At 47.0% G+C, this 17,711-nt stretch overlaps 1 protein-coding gene across 5 annotated transcripts in view; it reads left to right on the forward strand.

Annotated features, from left to right (window-relative positions):
- The window catches only part of bahd1 (bromo adjacent homology domain containing 1), an 84,295-nt gene that overhangs the window by 61,544 nt on the left and 5,040 nt on the right, over positions 1-17,711 (forward strand). For all 5 annotated transcript variants that reach the window (XM_035429325.1, XM_035429333.1, XM_035429340.1 and 2 more), the window contains 3 exons: positions 1,051-2,703; positions 10,006-10,343; positions 14,216-14,375. In XM_035429325.1, coding sequence (XP_035285216.1) covers positions 1,071-2,703; positions 10,006-10,343; positions 14,216-14,375 — 2,131 coding nt within the window. In that variant the 5' untranslated portion in view covers positions 1,051-1,070. The remainder of the gene's footprint in view (positions 1-1,050; positions 2,704-10,005; positions 10,344-14,215; positions 14,376-17,711) is intronic.

Raw genomic sequence — 17,711 nt, forward strand, 5'->3', positions numbered from 1 at the left:
TTAGCTAAAGTAACGTTAGGCGATAAAGCTGTGCTTAAAAATCTTGTGCCGTTCGAAGTGGTGATTTTGGCTGTGAATTTTTGCCTACGTTTTGGCTCTTTTTTTTTTCTGAATGAAAAATGCAGAATCCTATGTTAATGTAACCACTGGCTTTTAAGATGATAATGTTAGTAGGGAAGGTTGTGCTTTATTCCACTCCCCAGATTATATTACCGGAGCTAGCTATGATTAAACTTTTAGCTAAGTTTTACAACTGTCTAACTTGAAGTCTGTCCTCTAAGTCCATCCTCCAATGTGCACAATATCCAGGAGACAGTATCCAGTTTGCTTTAATTGACAGCCATACCTGGTCAAAGCCATTAGCAAATATTTGCTTACTCAATGTAGCCTCTCTTTGAAGTAATCTTATTGCCTTCCAGTTAAGGAATAAAATTATGTCTGCAGAAATATTGTACTTAAACTGTTGCCTGATTGTTTTACGGGACTTTTCAGCGATTGTAGCCTGTATGATTAGATCGATTGATCGATTTTTTGTTACTCATGTTGTACATTAATTGGTCTCAAGGTTCAGACAAAACATTTATTTGGAAACTTCAGCTACTGTTACCATAGATATCATTCTAACTTTGATATCCTTTATCGGACTTGAACATTGTGGTTGATACTAACTCCAGTCTCTCCAATGCCAATATAAAATATAGCTTATTAGGTGCTTAATTTGATGATCATGGCAATGGTGTTATAAGGCAATGGTCTTGCCACCCATTTTGGTGATAAAAAATGTTGTTTTTGAATTGCCTCGAAGTTTCTAGCTTTGAGTAATGCAGAAAAGGTATTTTCAAATTATTTTGGTCTGATCCTACAGTGGTCTGATTTATTCACTCACTATTGTTACTTTAGATTTTTATGTAAAAATTTTGTTTTTCTGTTAATTGGTTATTGGTTATTGGCTGAGATGAATACCTTACCTAAAAATGAGTTGGTATGAAGCATAAGAATCCCTTAAGCACCTGGTGGATGCTGACTGTGGGCCTGTGTCTTCCTCCTCAGGCTCAGTGTGGAAGTATGTGATGACACACGCGCAAATCAAAGATTCCCTACGCCGGTACCCGAGTGAGAGGGCGGAGCGGGTCGGGGACAGGACGCATGGTGAGACAATGGGCCGAGCCTGGCCTGAGTGCCCCCTGCGAGACGGCAGCACCAAGCAGCGCATGGCCAAGAGACGCCGGGCTAAGGAAGTCAAGGACCTGAGCTCGGAGCGGGACAGGAAGCTGTACCCGCTCAGGGGAAGGGTGGGCATGGGCGACGTGGGCACGCGCAGCTGCAGGGTGCTGCTCACCCGGCTGGAGGAGAGCGGGGTGCAGAGCCCGGGCCAGGACGGCCCCGAGGGCCCCGCCGCCGGCCCGGAGAAGCAGAGCGCGCGGGCGGGGCGGGAGGGGAGAGCGCCCCACAGCTGCGGCAAGAAGTCCTGCAGGACCTGCCGCGCGCCGCCGGAACCAAAAACGAAACCAAAAGCGGAAAAGCACGCGCATCCGCCCGCTCAGGAGCCGCGCAAGCGGAGGCTGGCCTCTCTGAACGCCGAGGCCGTCAACAGCCTGCTGCTGGAGAGAGAGGATCCGCTGCAGACGGCCAGACTCGCCAAGAAGCAGCAGCAGCAGCAGCAGCAGCGGCTGAACGGGGAGCGCGCCTCTCCCAAGGACCCGCCCGGGACCGCGACCGCGCCCCGAAAAGGCCCGGAGGTTCAGAAGGCGGACCTGGGGCGGAAGCCCAAACGGCAGAAGAAGGCCAAGCCGGAGGGCCGAGGCGCAGAGCAGCTCAGCCTGGACAGTCCCGCCCCCCGGCGCCTGGCAGGACTGAACGCCGCCGCCCTGCTCAAGCTCACCAGCGCCTCCTCTGGCGCCAAGAGGCGCCTCAAGGCCGACTGCAAGGAAGCGTGCGGGGCAGCGGCGGCGGTGCGGGGGAAGCAGCCGCACCCAAAGTCGCGGAAACAGCAGCACAGGCCGCACGGGAGCCAGCAGGCCGCGCCCAAGGGCGGCTGCACCGCGTGCAAGAAGGAAGCCCTGCACCCCGAGGTGGAGTGGGAGGGAACCGCGGGGGGCCACGGCTTCCACAAATCAGGGTATTTGTGTCGAACCATACTGGGCTACCCCCTTAAGCCCGTCAAAGAGGAGCAGACGGAGACAGAGGTGAATCCTTTCTACTGCTGTGGCCAGGACGGGGCGGTGGAGTACTGCCACGGGGGACTGGCCCTGTTCCTGGGCCGGCAGGCCTACAGCGAGCTGGAGGACCACGCCCCGTCTTCTCTCAAGCAGGAGTTCCCCCCGCCCCCCCATTCCCTGGCCCACCCCACCCTGGCCATTGGTACGCACCCGTACCCCTGCTTCCCTGGCTACTACGTACACATCTCCCACCACGGCGCCTCGTCTCCCCCACTGAGCGCCGGCCCGGTCCCCTACCCCCCCAGCACCATGCCCCCCATCACCCTGTGCTCCGGCAGGGTCCCCAGCTCCAAGCTGATGGCCCCCGCGGTCTCGCACCCCTCAGGAATCCCAAACCCGGCCTTCTGCGGCTCAGTGGGGTCGCCCTGCTTCGGGGAGGCCTGCAGAGTCAGCAGCTATGCCTACAGAGCCATGCAGCCACTGGCCAGCAGGAGGTGCTCTTTCAGCACAGCCTGCTCTGGCTGCACCCACAAAATCAAAACCGGTAAGATCAGGCAAGGCCCTGTTTTTCTGCTTATCTTTGCATGGAAACGTTGCTAGTCCTTCTTTAATAAGGTAATATACTAGCTTATCCACGCAACTTTATGATTTGGATATTTCATTATATATTTATTAAATGCATCAAATTTGAATGTGGTCATTTTGGGGCCATGTAATCTCTTAAGAGGGAACTGATTCTCTCTCCTTATGTATGTAGTTGGTCTTCCTCTTTAAACTGCCCTTTGAGTGTGCTTGGAATATAGCTGGGGCCTCTGTGACTGCTTAAGGTGAAAAAAGGTTCCCATTCTTCCTCCCTATATTTACTTAGGAGATGACAGTACTGCAAGTGTTCATTTTACTGTGGAGTATTCTAAAGCAGTTTTGATGAAGGATGTAGTCTCTTACCTGGCATTTAAGTCCCTGAGCTTCTGATCCAGAATCCCAGCACTACTGCTCTGTCAGCAAGGATCCAGATCACCAAGTGAGCTCTTTGACAAGCCACCAAAGAAAGGCCTCTGGTAATGCATTCCAGTGGCGCTTGTTGGAAAAAAAAAACGTCAGCATCTATTTTTAGGGCCTTCCCCGGTAGGTAAAGGAATACCAGGGGGAAAGGAGACTGTCCCTGCATGCATGCTTCACATTCCTAATTACTCACAGGTTCAGTGGATCCCCAGTAATAAAGGTTCCTGGGCTGTAGACACATGAATTACTGTTCGAGTCACAGATGAAGTATATCGGGGCAGTTTGTGTGGGAGTAGGGACCATTAGTATAATCTTCACTGTGAGGTCACAACTGCAGCCACTTTGATTGGCTGATGATTTGCCTGTAATCTTGTGGTGCGAGCTCTAGCTAACAGTCTGCCATTTCTCACCAGCTCTCAGACAGGAAGCCTCAGTTCTGTGATCCCTCCAGGAACTGAGTCACTAGGCACAGGCTGGGCCACAGCCTGACACTGTTGCTTTGTCGAGAGGGGCTGACGCAGTTGCTTTTGCAGGGCAGGGGAGGGCTGATGAGGCTGAGAGACTAATGGCATTTATTTAGAAAGGAGAGGCAGTCATTTGTATGGGAGGATCAGCAATTTGGACAAGACGGGCTATGGCTTTAATTTGAATGGGAGGGACAGAGGTCAGGAGATAACAGCAGAAAAGACAGGGAAGATATGAGATCACTTTGTCCCTCCTGGCTCTCAGACACACCAAGCCCTACACTGGCCCATAATTAATTGTAGCCCGTCAGGCAGGTCAGCTTGTCTCACAGACCGAACAGGCTCCACAGTAACAGCAGCCCATCAGTCCAGGGCCACTAAACTCTACAATCTGACTACTATGTAGCAGTAATACTATTCGCCAATCCATATTAATCAATATATTTGAGTGCCACTTTTTATCCTATTTAGATTCCACACAGTCGTGCATCGGATCTATTCACATTCACAAGGCTGTATCAATCTACCTGAAAACCTGGAATGGTTTGATTTAAATTAATTCTGCCTTTCAGTGTTTCTCCTCAAAGTTTCACATCTGAATGATTGACTAAGCTTACCAAGAACTGAGTATAGACCCACTTTATAAAAGCATGGCAGGCATAGGCAAAAATGGAAGGTGTGAAGTTAATATTGATATTACCAATGGAATTTATTTGGATATATTTGCTGTTAAGTTCATAATGTGCACACTAGTGTAAACCAAGTCTTTATTAAATTACATTGGCTTGCTAGATGTTTAACCACTGGTTTGTAATAAAGATTTCTTCAATAGATGGTATCTTTTTCATACAGTATGATCTATATTTTCAGAGTCACCTCCTCCTTTCTCCTCTAGTTTATGTAGCTAGAAATAGCAGAAGCTATAAAATCCTACATGTGAGCCACACGGCTAACGTACACAGCAGTGGTGACATTATTATACAAAAGGTAGCTGTCAAACCAATACTTTAAAAACTTTTTCTAGCTACTTTACTACTTTCCTTTCTTTATAGTGTAAACCTAACCTAACTGTATGTAATGTAATGTTAAAAATATAAATTGTATTCAAGGATATTACACATTGTCTCACATGAAGATATACTCTACTGCAGTGGTCTCCAAACCTGGACCTGGAGAGCTACAGGGTCTGCTGGTTTTCATAGTGACTCTGCACTTCATGAATCAATTAGAGCAGTCGATTACACGGTTAACTCAACTCACCTGTTGTCTTGGGTCTCAATTGGGTGCTGATTTTAAGGTAAAAACAAAAACCAACAGACCCTGTAGCTCTCCAGGACCAGGGTTGGAGACCACTGCTCTCCTGGTTCCATGCTATCACTAATCAGTTTAATGCCTAGCAATGCCTAGTCTTGGTTTCATTCAGCTCTATATTATTCTATGATGCCTAGAAAATGTATGTGGCATCCATTTAATCAAGTTTATGAGAGAGGATGACCTGAAATAAAGCTCAGTCTGGTCACCCAGCTCTGGGGCTGCCAACAGCTGTGATTAACAATCTGTGTAATTGCTAAACCTGGGTCTCACCTTCTGCTGCCCTCTGCTGGTGGGCAGAGGGGTAATAAGATGGACAGCGCAGCCAAGCACAGCCGGTCTGCGCTGGTTTTATGGCAGACTGGTGTTTTTCACAGCTAGCCTGAGGGGTGTAGGGGGAGGCTCAGTGGGCTGGGTTTCCCACCTCCCAACTCCTGCTGAGTTAATGCTTCTGCAAGGCAGGGTTTAATGGTGCCGGCATGGCCGGAGACTGCACGCTCTGCACTCGGCTGCCTCTTGGCAGCTCTCCAGCACACACACACACACACACACACACACGCACGCACGCACGCACGCACACACACAGGCACACACACATGCACACACGCACGCACGCACACACAGGCACACACACATGCACACACTCAGGCATGCACACACACACACAGGCAGGCACGCACACACACGCGCACACACGCACACAGGCACACACACACACACACACGCACAGGCTGGACGGCCTCCTTCAGCTCTGTGTGGCTGCTCCTTTACCTTCCCCTCTGCTCCCCGCCACCTCCACCTTGTCTGACCTCCGATCCGTAGGGCCCCTATCACAATGGACCACACAGAATGAGCATCCCCTCTGCCTTTTTACTCAGCTCTACTGCTCTATTCCTGCTCCTCTGCCCCCCAGGCACCATTAGCCATTGACTTTCTACAGCCTTTAGGTCTCTTTAACACAGTCAGTTATGAAAGTGTGCCGGTTAATGCTGAATGGGTCTCAGTGCCGGTTAATGCTGACTGGGTCTCAGTGCTGCTTAATGCTGACTGGGTTTCAGTGCCGGTTAATGCTGACTGGGTCTCCGTGCTGGTTAATGCTGACTGGGTCTCCGTGCTGGTTAATGCTGACTGGGTTTCAGTGCCGTTTAATGCTGACTGGATTTGTGTCGGTTAATGCTGACTGGGTCTCAGTGCCAATTAATGCTGACTGGGTTTCAGTGCCGGTTAATGCTGACTGGGTTTCAGTGCCGGTTAATGCTGACTGGGTTTCAGTGCCGTTTAATGCTGACTGGATTTGTGTCGGTTAATGCTGACTGGGTCTCAGTGCCAATTAATGCTGACTGGGTTTCAGTGCCGGTTAATGCTGACTGGGTCTCAGTGCTGCTTAATGCTGACTGGGTTTCAGTGCCGGTTAATGCTGACTGGGTCTCCGTGCTGGTTAATGCTGACTGGGTTTCAGTGCCGTTTAATGCTGACTGGATTTGTGTCGGTTAATGCTGACTGGGTCTCAGTGCCAATTAAAGCTGACTGGGTTTCAGTGCCGGTTAATGCTGACTTGATCAGTGCTGGTTAATGCTGACTGGATCTCAGTGCTGGTTAATGCTGACTGGGTCTCAGTGCCGGTTCATGCTGACTGGGTTTCAGTGCTGGTTAATGCTGACTGGGTTTCAGTGTCGGTTAATGCTGACTGGGTTTCAGTGCTGGTTCATGCTGACTGGGTTTCAGTGCTGGTTAATGCTGACTGGGTTTCAGTGCCGGTTAATGCTGACTGGGTTTCAGTGCCGGTTAATGCTGACTGGGTCTCAGTGCTGCTTAATGCTGACTGGGTTTCAGTGCCGGTTAATGCTGACTGGGTCTCCGTGCTGGTTAATGCTGACTGGGTTTCAGTGCCGTTTAATGCTGACTGGATTTGTGTCGGTTAATGCTGACTGGGTCTCAGTGCCAATTAATGCTGACTGGGTTTCAGTGCCGGTTAATGCTGACTGGGTCTCAGTGCTGCTTAATGCTGACTGGGTTTCAGTGCCGGTTAATGCTGACTGGGTCTCCGTGCTGGTTAATGCTGACTGGGTTTCAGTGCCGTTTAATGCTGACTGGATTTGTGTCGGTTAATGCTGACTGGGTCTCAGTGCCAATTAATGCTGACTGGGTTTCAGTGCCGGTTAATGCTGACTTGATCAGTGCTGGTTAATGCTGACTGGATCTCAGTGCTGGTTAATGCTGACTGGGTCTCAGTGCCGGTTCATGCTGACTGGGTTTCAGTGCTGGTTAATGCTGACTGAATCTCAGTGCCGGTTAATGCTGACTGGGTCTCAGTGCCGGTTAATGCTGACTGGGTTTCAGTGCCGGTTAATGCTGACTGGATCAGTGCTGGTTAATGCTGACTGGGTCTCAGTGCCGGTTAATGCTGACTGGGTCTCAGTGCCGGTTAATGCTGACTGGGTTTCAGTGCTGGTTAATGCTGACTGAATCTCAGTGCTGGTTAATGCTGACTGGGTCTAAGTGATTGGTTAATGTGACTCTGGTTGTATGACATTGTGGACATTAGGACTGAGTAATGCTCTTTGTGGGATGAAGAGTTTTTTTTACCATTGCTCCCAGCAGCACATATTTTTTCTTGGCTGTATTGCATAGAAATGACTACAGGGATGTTTGTTTTTTCTCCCTAAGCTGGTATGTGTAGATTCAGCTGTAGTGTTTCTGTGTGTCTCTAGTGTTTCTATGAATTTTCACTGTGTGTTTGTCCATGAAAGTTTGCATGCCTTGTATGTACTACTCTTGTGTTCAGTGTCAGTTTTTAAGGTTACCTTTCAGAGTATTTTCACTTAGTGATATTTGAGCTATTATTGAAGGCCTGAATAATCTGGAAAATCAACAAGTGACTAAGCTGTACCTATTGTATCTAGCCTGATGACATACAGCTCCAATCTGTACCAGGTCTCAGACAGGTAGATCTGCATAGCAGTAGCACATAGTTTGCACCTCTGCTCCAGTTTCAACAAACGTTATCACCTGACTTTTGCCCTTGGTTTTAAATAAGGCTGCATATTAATCACTGAGGACCTTTCTTGCGTGGAGTTTGCATGTTCTCCCCGGGTCCGGGTACTCTGGTTTCCTCCCACAGTCCACAGACATGCAGGTAGGTTGATTGGAGACTGTAAATTGCCCATAGGTATGAGTGTGTGAGTGAATGGTGTGTTTGCCCTGCAATGGATTGGCGGCCTGTCCAGGGTGTATTCCTGCTTCTCGCCCAATGCACGCTGCGATAGGCTCCAGCACCCCCCGTGACCCTGCTCAGGAAAAGCGGGTATAGATAATGGATGGATGGATGCATTAATCACACAACACATTAGTTTTGGCTCTATGTAAATTGTTACACCCTGACCTGTGTTACAATTACCAGGTGCACTGTACAGTAATGGATGTAGTTATTGAACAATAACCAAAACCTCAAAGAAAACTCAGCTGAAGAAACAACCAAGCATTAATTGTGACGGATAAAAATGGGGGTTACCTATTCTAGATGAGAAACACTCAATTATTGCATACAGAAGCGCATCACAGGTTGTAGGGTCTATCTGGGCAGCCACTTACTTTGTAAGTCCTGCCACAAATCCCTTGCATCAGATGTTCCACGTAAGAATTGGATTAAGTACCAACTACCCATTGCAACCTGTGCTCTGTTTCCAAATTAAGTTGCTGGAGCTCAAAAGAAGTAGGCTAACATTTAACAGCAGGCGAATTAACAAGCTCATTGTTAGTGCAGAGTTATCAGAATTGTCAGAATCCATCTGAATGACAAAAGTTGATGCAGATGACCTATGTTATAGTTCTACATCTTTTAAATTTTGTGGCTTGGCGATGGTCCTCAGAGTCCTCATTAAGAGACATCTTCTAGTTCAGTTGCCTACTTCCTCTGCTCTGTGCATCTGCTGAAGAGGGTTGCCAGGTAGTGGCCTGCATCTCCCCTCCTGCCTATGGAGAGGGCCAGGATCTCCGCAACAGGAATGTGGCATCCTCCAATTATGCTTGTCCACTGTCCAGCAACATGGCGCCCTCCACTCCAGCTGCAGAAATAGCCGAAACACACTGCAGCACCAGACAGAATGCATGGCTGGGCTATGAAGTGTTCCCATTTTACGTGCATGTGCTCCTGAAAATTGATGTGTACTAACTGGGGGAAAAAAATCTAGGAGCACATCTACTAATTGGGATGCATTAGTGTGCTGCTAAATTTTTCAACTTCAGAGCACATATGCTCCTTGGAAAAATATTAGCATAAAACCCTGTATGACAGGGAATACAATACAGGAATGTAACAAAAAATTCTGTATTAAAAATTCCAAGTGTACATCATCATACGTTAAAATTTTCCCCCTCGTGCCTCGTCATTGTTTTACTTATTCATTGATGTTCCGTTTATTAATCATACTGCAATCATATATCAACTTCTGTCTGTGGGTACTTGGTTCCCATTATTATCAAACATGACCGCTTCTGTACTGAGTCAAGAGTCCTGAATGACTCTTAATTCAGTAACTGTGAGACAATATTTTACCAAGTTTTGCGTGGAATTAAACTTCTAATTGTTTTTCTTTAAATGGCTAAAAAATAATGTTAATGTTTTATGCATATGAAATGTCTCTAAAATCTGCTTAATCCCTTGATCTAAAGGTTATTTGTTTGTTTTTATTGTTTTATACACATAGCATAGCCTGTATAGATGGTCTGGAAACTGGCAGTCACGATGCTTCATATTTGTCCATAAGAGGACTTTGACCTGTGTAGCAGAAGGCGGAAATAGTGGACAGATGATAACAGACACTGACCAGCAGTGTGTTAGTCTGTATTTGTGTTTGTCAGTTAGTTTCTCTTTCTGGCCTTATTTCTTTCCTCCATGTTATGTACTGTTCGTTCAGTTCAGTTCAGTTCAGTTCAGTCACTGTGTGCAGTGTGCACGCGTGTTACTGGTGCGTTGTGTGTCCGTTTGTGCTGGCTCACTGCACGTGCGCGCTCGTTGGCGTGCCCTGTGCGGCGCGGCATGGCGAATGAACGCGGCTCTCTTCCCGCAGAGGAGTTCCCCTCTTCCCTGGAGGACCGGAGCCCCTCCATCCCGGTGTGGCCCGCCCTGCCCCTCTCCAGCTGCCCCGTGCCCAGCGTGCCTCCGGCGGCCCTGCAGACGCTCCTGTCGGACCCCAGCCAGCCCCAGGCGCAGCTCCGCGTGGCGCGCGAGTGCCCCCAGAGCGCCAAGCCCCCCAGCGGCTCGCGCTCCGGCGTGCGAAACTCCACGGGCTGCCCCCACGCCGGGCATGGCAGCAACACGGGCAAGCAGCAGAGGATCTCGCGCCGCCGCGCCACCAACGGCTGGCTGCCCGTCGGCGTGCCCACCGAGAAGGAGGTCTTCATCGTGGTGAGCACCATGGCCCTGCTGGGGTTTTGGGGGGAGGGTTTGTCCTATTGGGAAATTAGCACTGACTTGCAGTGTCAAAATTCCATGGAAAATGTTGGTTATTGGGTTCGTTAATGTTTTTGTATTTTGTATGCACTACGGAAAAAAGGAATGACGTAGTCGATGGTTCTCTGGTTTTCCCTCTAATTTACTCCTGCGATTGCAGCTGAGCTGGTTTCCTGTAACAGTAACTGTTTAAATGACCTTTTGAGGTCACCTGTTTCTTTGAGCAGTCACCTCAGCACCTATAGTGTTACTCTTGGTTGTCATCGTGCGAGTATCGCCATAGGTGTGAAAATGGACATACAAGTAGATCTGTCAGTATTAGCCAGACACACGGGCTTCAAGCACATTCCTTCAGTATTTTCGCCCAGGACCCAGTGACAGTTTCACACAAGCTAGTCGGCATATTACAGCAAATGTAGCTCCCATATTCCACTGAAGACAACTGGAAGACAAGTGCAGTTGCCTGACTAGTAACTAGGGACTTATGCAGAAATAACCTGTGTGGCTGTAATGTGAGCAACCATGGCCTTCTTAAACTCTTCCAACCCAACTGTATCCACCTGCTGTGTGGTGAATGGTCTAGAAAGTAGTCATGTGAGCAAAGCCGCATATTGAAGCCTTCTTTGCAGTCCTGTTTCCAACAAATTGTCCTCATAATTAATATTATAATACATTTACATTTTACTTGTAGGCATTTAGCAGCTGCTCTTGTCCAAAGCAGCTTGCGTAAGTGCATACAAATGGTTTTATGCAACAAAGAGCTGATGCCAAGCCATTAGGGGCACAACCGGTAGTAGCCATTACTATGCAGCATACTTAGAAGTATTAAATGCATAAACCTACAACATAAAGTTCAGTGCCTTAGTAGATGCAAGACGGAGCTTGAGACTGTAGTGCTTCAAGTAGCAAATGGGTTTGAGGATATAGTTTTAGATGTGGCATAAGTGGGGTTACTAGTCATGATAAATGTTCAGCATTAAGAGAGCCAAGGTGCGGTTTAAACAGTTGGGCTTTCAGCCTGTGGCGGAAGACTGAAGATTGTAGTTCGGAGTGGTGAGCCTCCAGTGGGGCCAGATAAGAAGGGAAGTGGCTGGGAGGAGGGACCTTGAATGGAAGGGACAGTACGGTGACTGGTTCACGTGGAGCAGTATGACGCCTGAGAAGAGTGTAAGGTTTGATAACAGATTACCAGTAAGATCAGTTTATCCTGCTACACCACAAACAAGGACTAGAGGTTTTAATTGGGCCACCACTGACAGCCAGTGGAGGGCGGTGATGAGAGGCATGACGTGTGTAATGATTTGGCTGATGTAGATGATATGAGCAGCAGCATTCTAATTGAGCTGGCAGGGCCTGATAGCTCGTGGAGGGAGACCAGTGAGGAGAGAGCTGCAATAGGCCAGTTGGGACAGCACAAGGACCTGTTGCTTAATGTTTATGATATAATGTTGCTTATTTCATCCCACTTCTGTGTCATAATGAAATTATGAACAACATTAATTATTGTGCTGTTATGGCACAAAAGATATTCATATGAGAATGCAGGTGAATTAGTGTTAAATGCAGATTTTGTGGTGTTGCTGGATGAGGCTGTGTGTGGTGTTGCTGGAAGAGTCTGTGTCCAGTGTTGCTGGAAGAGGCTGTGTGTGGTGTTGCTGGAAGAGTCTGTGTGTGGTGTTGCTGGAAGAGGCTGTGTGTGGTGTTGCTGGAAGAGTCTGTGTGTGGTGTTGCTGGATGAGGCTGTGTGTGGTGTTGCTGGAAGAGGCTGTGTGTGGTGTTGCTGGATGAGGCTGTGTGCGGTGTTGCTGGAAGAGACTGTGTGCTGTGTTCCTGGAAGAGTCTGTGTCCAGTGTTGCTGGAAGAGGCTGTGTGTGGTGTTGCTGGATGAGGCTGTGTGCGGTGTTGCTGGAAGAGTCTGTGTGCAGTGTTGCTGGAAGAGGCTGTGTGTGGTGTTACTGGAAGAGGCTGTGTGCAGTGTTGCTGAAAGAGTCTGTGTCCAGTGTTGCTGGAAGAGGCTGTGTGTGGTGTTGCTGGAAGAGTCTGTGTGTGGTGTTGCTGGAAGAGGCTGTGTGTGGTGTTGCTGGAAGAGGCTGTGTGTGGTGTTGCTGGAAGAGGCTGTTTGTGGTGCTGGAAGAGGCTGTGTGTGGTGCTGGATGAGGGTGTGTGCGGTGTTGCTGGAAGAGGCTGTGTGTGGTGCTGGAAGAGGCTGTGTGTGGTGTTGCTGGATGAGGCTGTGTGTGGTGTTGCTGGAAGAGGCTGTGTGTGGTGTTGCTGGATGAGGCTGTGTGTGGTGTTGCTGGAAGAGGCTGTGTGTGGTGTTGCTGGAAGAGTCTGTGTCCAGTGTTGCTGGAAGAGGCTGCATACGGTGTTCCTGGAAGAGGGTGTGTGCGGTGTTGCTGGATGAGGCTGTGTGTGGTGTTGCTGGAAGAGTCTGTGTGTGGTGTTGCTGGAAGAGGCTGTGTGTGGTATTGTAAGAGGCTGTGTGCGGTGTTCCTGGAAGAGGGTGTGTGCGGTGTTGCTGGATGAGGCTGTGTGTGGTGTTGCTGGATGAGGCTGTGTGTGGTGTTGCTGGAAGAGGCTGTGTGTGGTGTTGCTGGAAGAGGCTGTGTGTGGTGTTGGAAGAGGCTGTGTGCGGTGTTCCTGGAAGAGGGTGTGTGCGGTGTTGCTGGATGAGGCTGTGTGTGGTGTTGCTGGAAGAGTCTATTGTCCAGTGTTGCTGGAAGAGGCTGTGTGTGGTGTTGCTGGAAGAGGCTGTGTGTGACGTGTTGCTGGATGAGGCTGTGTGTGGTGTTGCTGGAAGAGTCTGTGTGTGACGTGTTGCTGGATGAGGCTGTGTGTGGTGTTGCTGGAAGAGTCTGTGTGTGACGTGTTGCTGGATGAGGGTGTGTGTGGTGTTGCTGGAAGAGTCTGTGTGTGACGTGTTGCTGGATGAGGCTGTGTGTGGTGTTGCTGGAAGAGTCTGTGTGTGACGTGTTGCTGGATGAGGCTGTGTGTGGTGTTGTTGGATGAGGCTGTGTGTGGTGTTGCTGGATGAGGCTGTGTGTGGTGTTGCTGGAAGAGTCTGTGTGTGACGTGTTGCTGGATGAGGCTGTGTGTGGTGTTGCTGGAAGAGTCTGTGTGTGACGTGTTGCTGGATGAGGCTGTGTGTGGTGTTACTAGAAGGGGCTGTGTGTGACGTGTTGTTGGATGAGGCTGTGTGTGGTGTTGTTGGATGAGGCTGTGTGTGGTGTTGCTGGAAGAGTCTGTGTGTGACGTGTTGCTGGATGAGGCTGTGTGTGGTGTTACTAGAAGGGGCTGTGTGTGACGTGTTGTTGGATGAGGCTGTGTGTGGTGTTGTTGGATGAGGCTGTGTGTGGTGTTGCTGGAAGAGTCTGTGTGTGACGTGTTGCTGGATGAGGCTGTGTGTGGTGTTACTAGAAGGGGCTGTGTGTGACGTGTTGTTGGATGAGGCTGTGTGTGGTGTTGTTGGATGAGGCTGTGTGTGGTGTTGCTGGATGAGGCTGTGTGTGGTGTTGCTGGAAGAGTCTGTGTCCAGTGTTGCTGGAAGAGGCTGTGTGTGGTGTTGCTGGAAGAGGCTGTGTGTGGTGTTGCTGGATGAAGCTGTGTGTGGTGTTGCTGGAAGAGCCTGTGTGTGGTGTTGCTGGAAGAGGCTGTGTGTGGTGTTACTGGAAGAGGCTGTGTGTGGTGTTGCTGGAAGAGGCTGTGTGTGGTGTTGCTGGAAGAGGCTGTGTGTGGTGTTACTGGAAGAGGCTGTGTGTGGTGTTGCTGGAAGAGGCTGCACACGGTGCTGGAAGAGCCTGTGTGGTGAACGTGTTTGTGTTTTCCAGGGGGAGGAGGAGACGGCCTTACGCAGGTGTTATGAGGGGGTTCAGAGAGATGGAGAGGTGATCCGGGTTCGAGATACTGTCCTGCTGCGCTCTGGCCCCAGGAAAAAGTCGCTGCCCTATGTGGCCAAAATATCTGCCCTGTGGGAGGACCCAGAAACAGGTGAGGAAACGAAACGCCACAGACAGGAAAAATACCCGCGACGGACAAACTGTCGAAATACTCGCTCATTAAAATCACAAGGACTAATTCTGACATTTTAAATCATTGAAATAAAATTACATTCACTTAAAGGTCCAGAAAACTGAAAACTGTGAATTCTTTGCTGATGTATTACTTTGATACTTTTTGCGTTCACAAATGGCCCAGAAATATTTTTAAATGATTCTTGCAAAAGAAAAAAATAAAGCATAGAAAATCCTGTTCTGAGATTGACTTGCTTTCCCCTTGGCTAAATGGTAGGTTTTCAGTGGGGTGGTTAGCTGGGGTACAATGTATGTCACTAGAATGCCAGGACCAGTCAAATCCTTTCTACTTGCCATATGTGCATGATGTTCTTGCCACTTTTGTGCAGTGGGAAGTTGTAAATGCCTCAGTATTACTAATATAGATACAGAAAAAGCAATATGCTTTTTTTTTATCCAAAAAATGAAGAGAATTACAAGATATGGGTTCTAGTTCTGGAGGCTACAGGCACTACACTATTACAGTAACCCAAACAGTACCTGTAGTGCCCATTTTGGCGAGGAGGGCTTAACCACCTATCTACAGAAACAATGTGGCTTCGCTAAAAAGCTTCAGCCCAACTGTTGCTGAACAGATGGATCGGTTAAGTAGGCCTACCATTATCTAGCGTAAATGAAATAGCATTTAAGCTTTGATTTGAGGAATCAAAGCTTTATTTGGGGTGTGATTAGGTTCTGGAGTTTGTGACTGCTGTTGAGTCTAATGTTATCGTATAGTAACTCAGTGTTACAAAGTTAGCACACATTGAATGATTTGCAGGTCTGACTGTACGATGGTAAAGCCTAGCTTATGTTGATTTCTTTCAATCTGTCTGGTAGTCTAATGTTACTGCAAGGGACGACCTGCTCTAACCTGACCACGAAGAATGGTTTACATATGATGGGTCTTATGGATATGAATGTTAATGAGTGCAGGATGCAGGCCCACCCTGTCCTTATCTGCTGATAAGGTCCTGATAATCGAATAGTGTTTATTACAATTTTTAATGGTGTAATTGGGTTAAAAACTGGACAGAAATATTAAGACAATGAATTATCACTTCGGGAGAACATAACCACAATTTAAATCCAGTTTCTTCTTAACAAATTCAAGTTAATCAAGGTTATTTCTAAATATATGCAAGAAACCATTTTAATTTTTTGGAAAAATAACGGCTAAAATGGTCATTAATGTAATTGTGTGTGTGTTTGTGTGAACACGCACAGTAGTGACAAACTGCACTCAGGACTGCAATTATAATCAGCTTTGTAAATGCATCCATGATCATTCCAGAATATTCCATAAATGGTTCATTAGTTTCTTGACTGAGAAGGCCGTGACATGCATAATATGAGCATGCACCTCAGTCAATATAATTTTTTTTGTTGTTGCCATTTTTCTCCCATTTTCTACCTAATTTATTGTATTTCATTATACCAATTCCCCTTGTGGACCAGCCACAGTCCTGGTCGATGCGCTATCCTCTGTCGGTCTGGGGAGGGGGTAGACTGCCACATGCCTCCTCCGATACATGTGGAGTTGCCAGCCGCCTCTTTTCACAGTCAATAGAAATTTTTTAATGTACAACTGATTTTACAACTGATTAAGAAGTTTTTGAATCAGCCTTGAAAGCAGCTTTTTTAATCTGGCTTTTAATACATCACTCCCTGCTCCCCTAAACTGCTGCTCACTTGTCTGTTCTGTTTTTGTACTATTTTTCTCCCACTTTTCTAGAACGTCTTCTGGTTTTGTTTTGATTTTTAAACTTATTCACTTGCACCGCACCTTGAGTTTGAGAAGTGCCATGTAAATAAATCTCAGTATTCTTCTTCTTATTATTATTTTTATTATGCACTTATTCACATGTACTGTACATTCACATTTTATATATCTACTCATTACTCATTTGGAAGACTCTATCCATGCTAAAATGTAATTTGCTTAATTTATGAATGGGCCACATCTGTGTTTCAACACAAAACATCTCTGTACTGAAATGGTTCTACAAGTTAGTGACAGACTAGATTAGCATTCCTGTGACATTATTTTGCAGAAATAGCATTTGGTCTGTGAGAAAAGGTTAATTGATTGCTAATTGATTCATAGAATATTCAGTAAACATAGTATACAACATCCAGTTTATACCGAACCTCTTCATGATAATGGATCAGACTTGAGAAATCCAAAAAGTGGTCAAAAATAGACCTTTTACCCCCTGAAGCCCACCCCATGCCTACACTATTGGAGAGTACATCTCCAGTGTGTTTGACAGTATGAAGCTGCAGTTTGGAGTGGTTTCTTCAAATTCTCTGACATACTCTCAGTGAAAATGGTGATGGCTATTTTCAGTTGTAGAGAACAATAAGTTAATGAAGGTGTTGCTTTCATATGCTATCTTACAGTGTGGTAGCACATGGTTTTGACCACCAGATGCCGCTGTTCTTACTATTAAGTGAAAAGGTGCAAGAAGAATTGTCTTCAAATTAATTTTGCCGTGTAATGGTAGAACAGAGTTTATATTGACAACCTTAAATGCATCGTGTCATAAAAAATTTAAAAGAAAACCGCTTCAATAATTGAAATTCTTCTTGTGAAATCTCTTTTTGTGTGGTGTTTTTTTTTCTGGGTCTTAGACGTTTTACATGTACTTGGTCTTGGGCTATTGTTCAGATCAGTGGAGTCAGGAACTCCAGCCACCACTAAGACATTTTGGCCAAAAACTTGGTTCCCTTCAGCCCAGACTTGGCTACAAATGGATCTTACAGCAAGATAAGGATCCCAAGCAAACCTCAAAACTAACTGAGAAATTGTTAACAGACCACAGAATTACTGTTTCCAGACTTGAACCCAACCAAGAATGTATAAGGCAGTTTGCAAGTGCAGACAGAAGGATCTTGAACAATGTACTGCGGAATGGTCACAGATCGCTGATATGTTCACTGCTCTCATACAACACCATAGAAGGTCATTCAGTAGTGTTATCTATGTGAAGGGAGGATGTACAAAGTACTGAAAATGGGGGTGCAAATAGTATTAAGAACACCTTATTCTCTGAGCAATTGCATTAATGTACAATGTTTTTTTACCATACAATGTTGTTATTTGTATACAGCTTTCTTGCTCAACTTCATTAAGGATTTGAATAATTCTGGATGGCACTGCATCTGTGCTTCTAGAATAACGGTCCTAGCCTAAAATAATAACAAATAATACATGTCTTCATTTTGTAGGGCTCAGGACATGTATTAAGAGTAACTCATTTTTAAATGTTTG

This window comes from Anguilla anguilla, chromosome 1, assembly GCF_013347855.1.
Source record: "Anguilla anguilla isolate fAngAng1 chromosome 1, fAngAng1.pri, whole genome shotgun sequence".
NCBI lineage: Eukaryota > Metazoa > Chordata > Actinopteri > Anguilliformes > Anguillidae > Anguilla > Anguilla anguilla.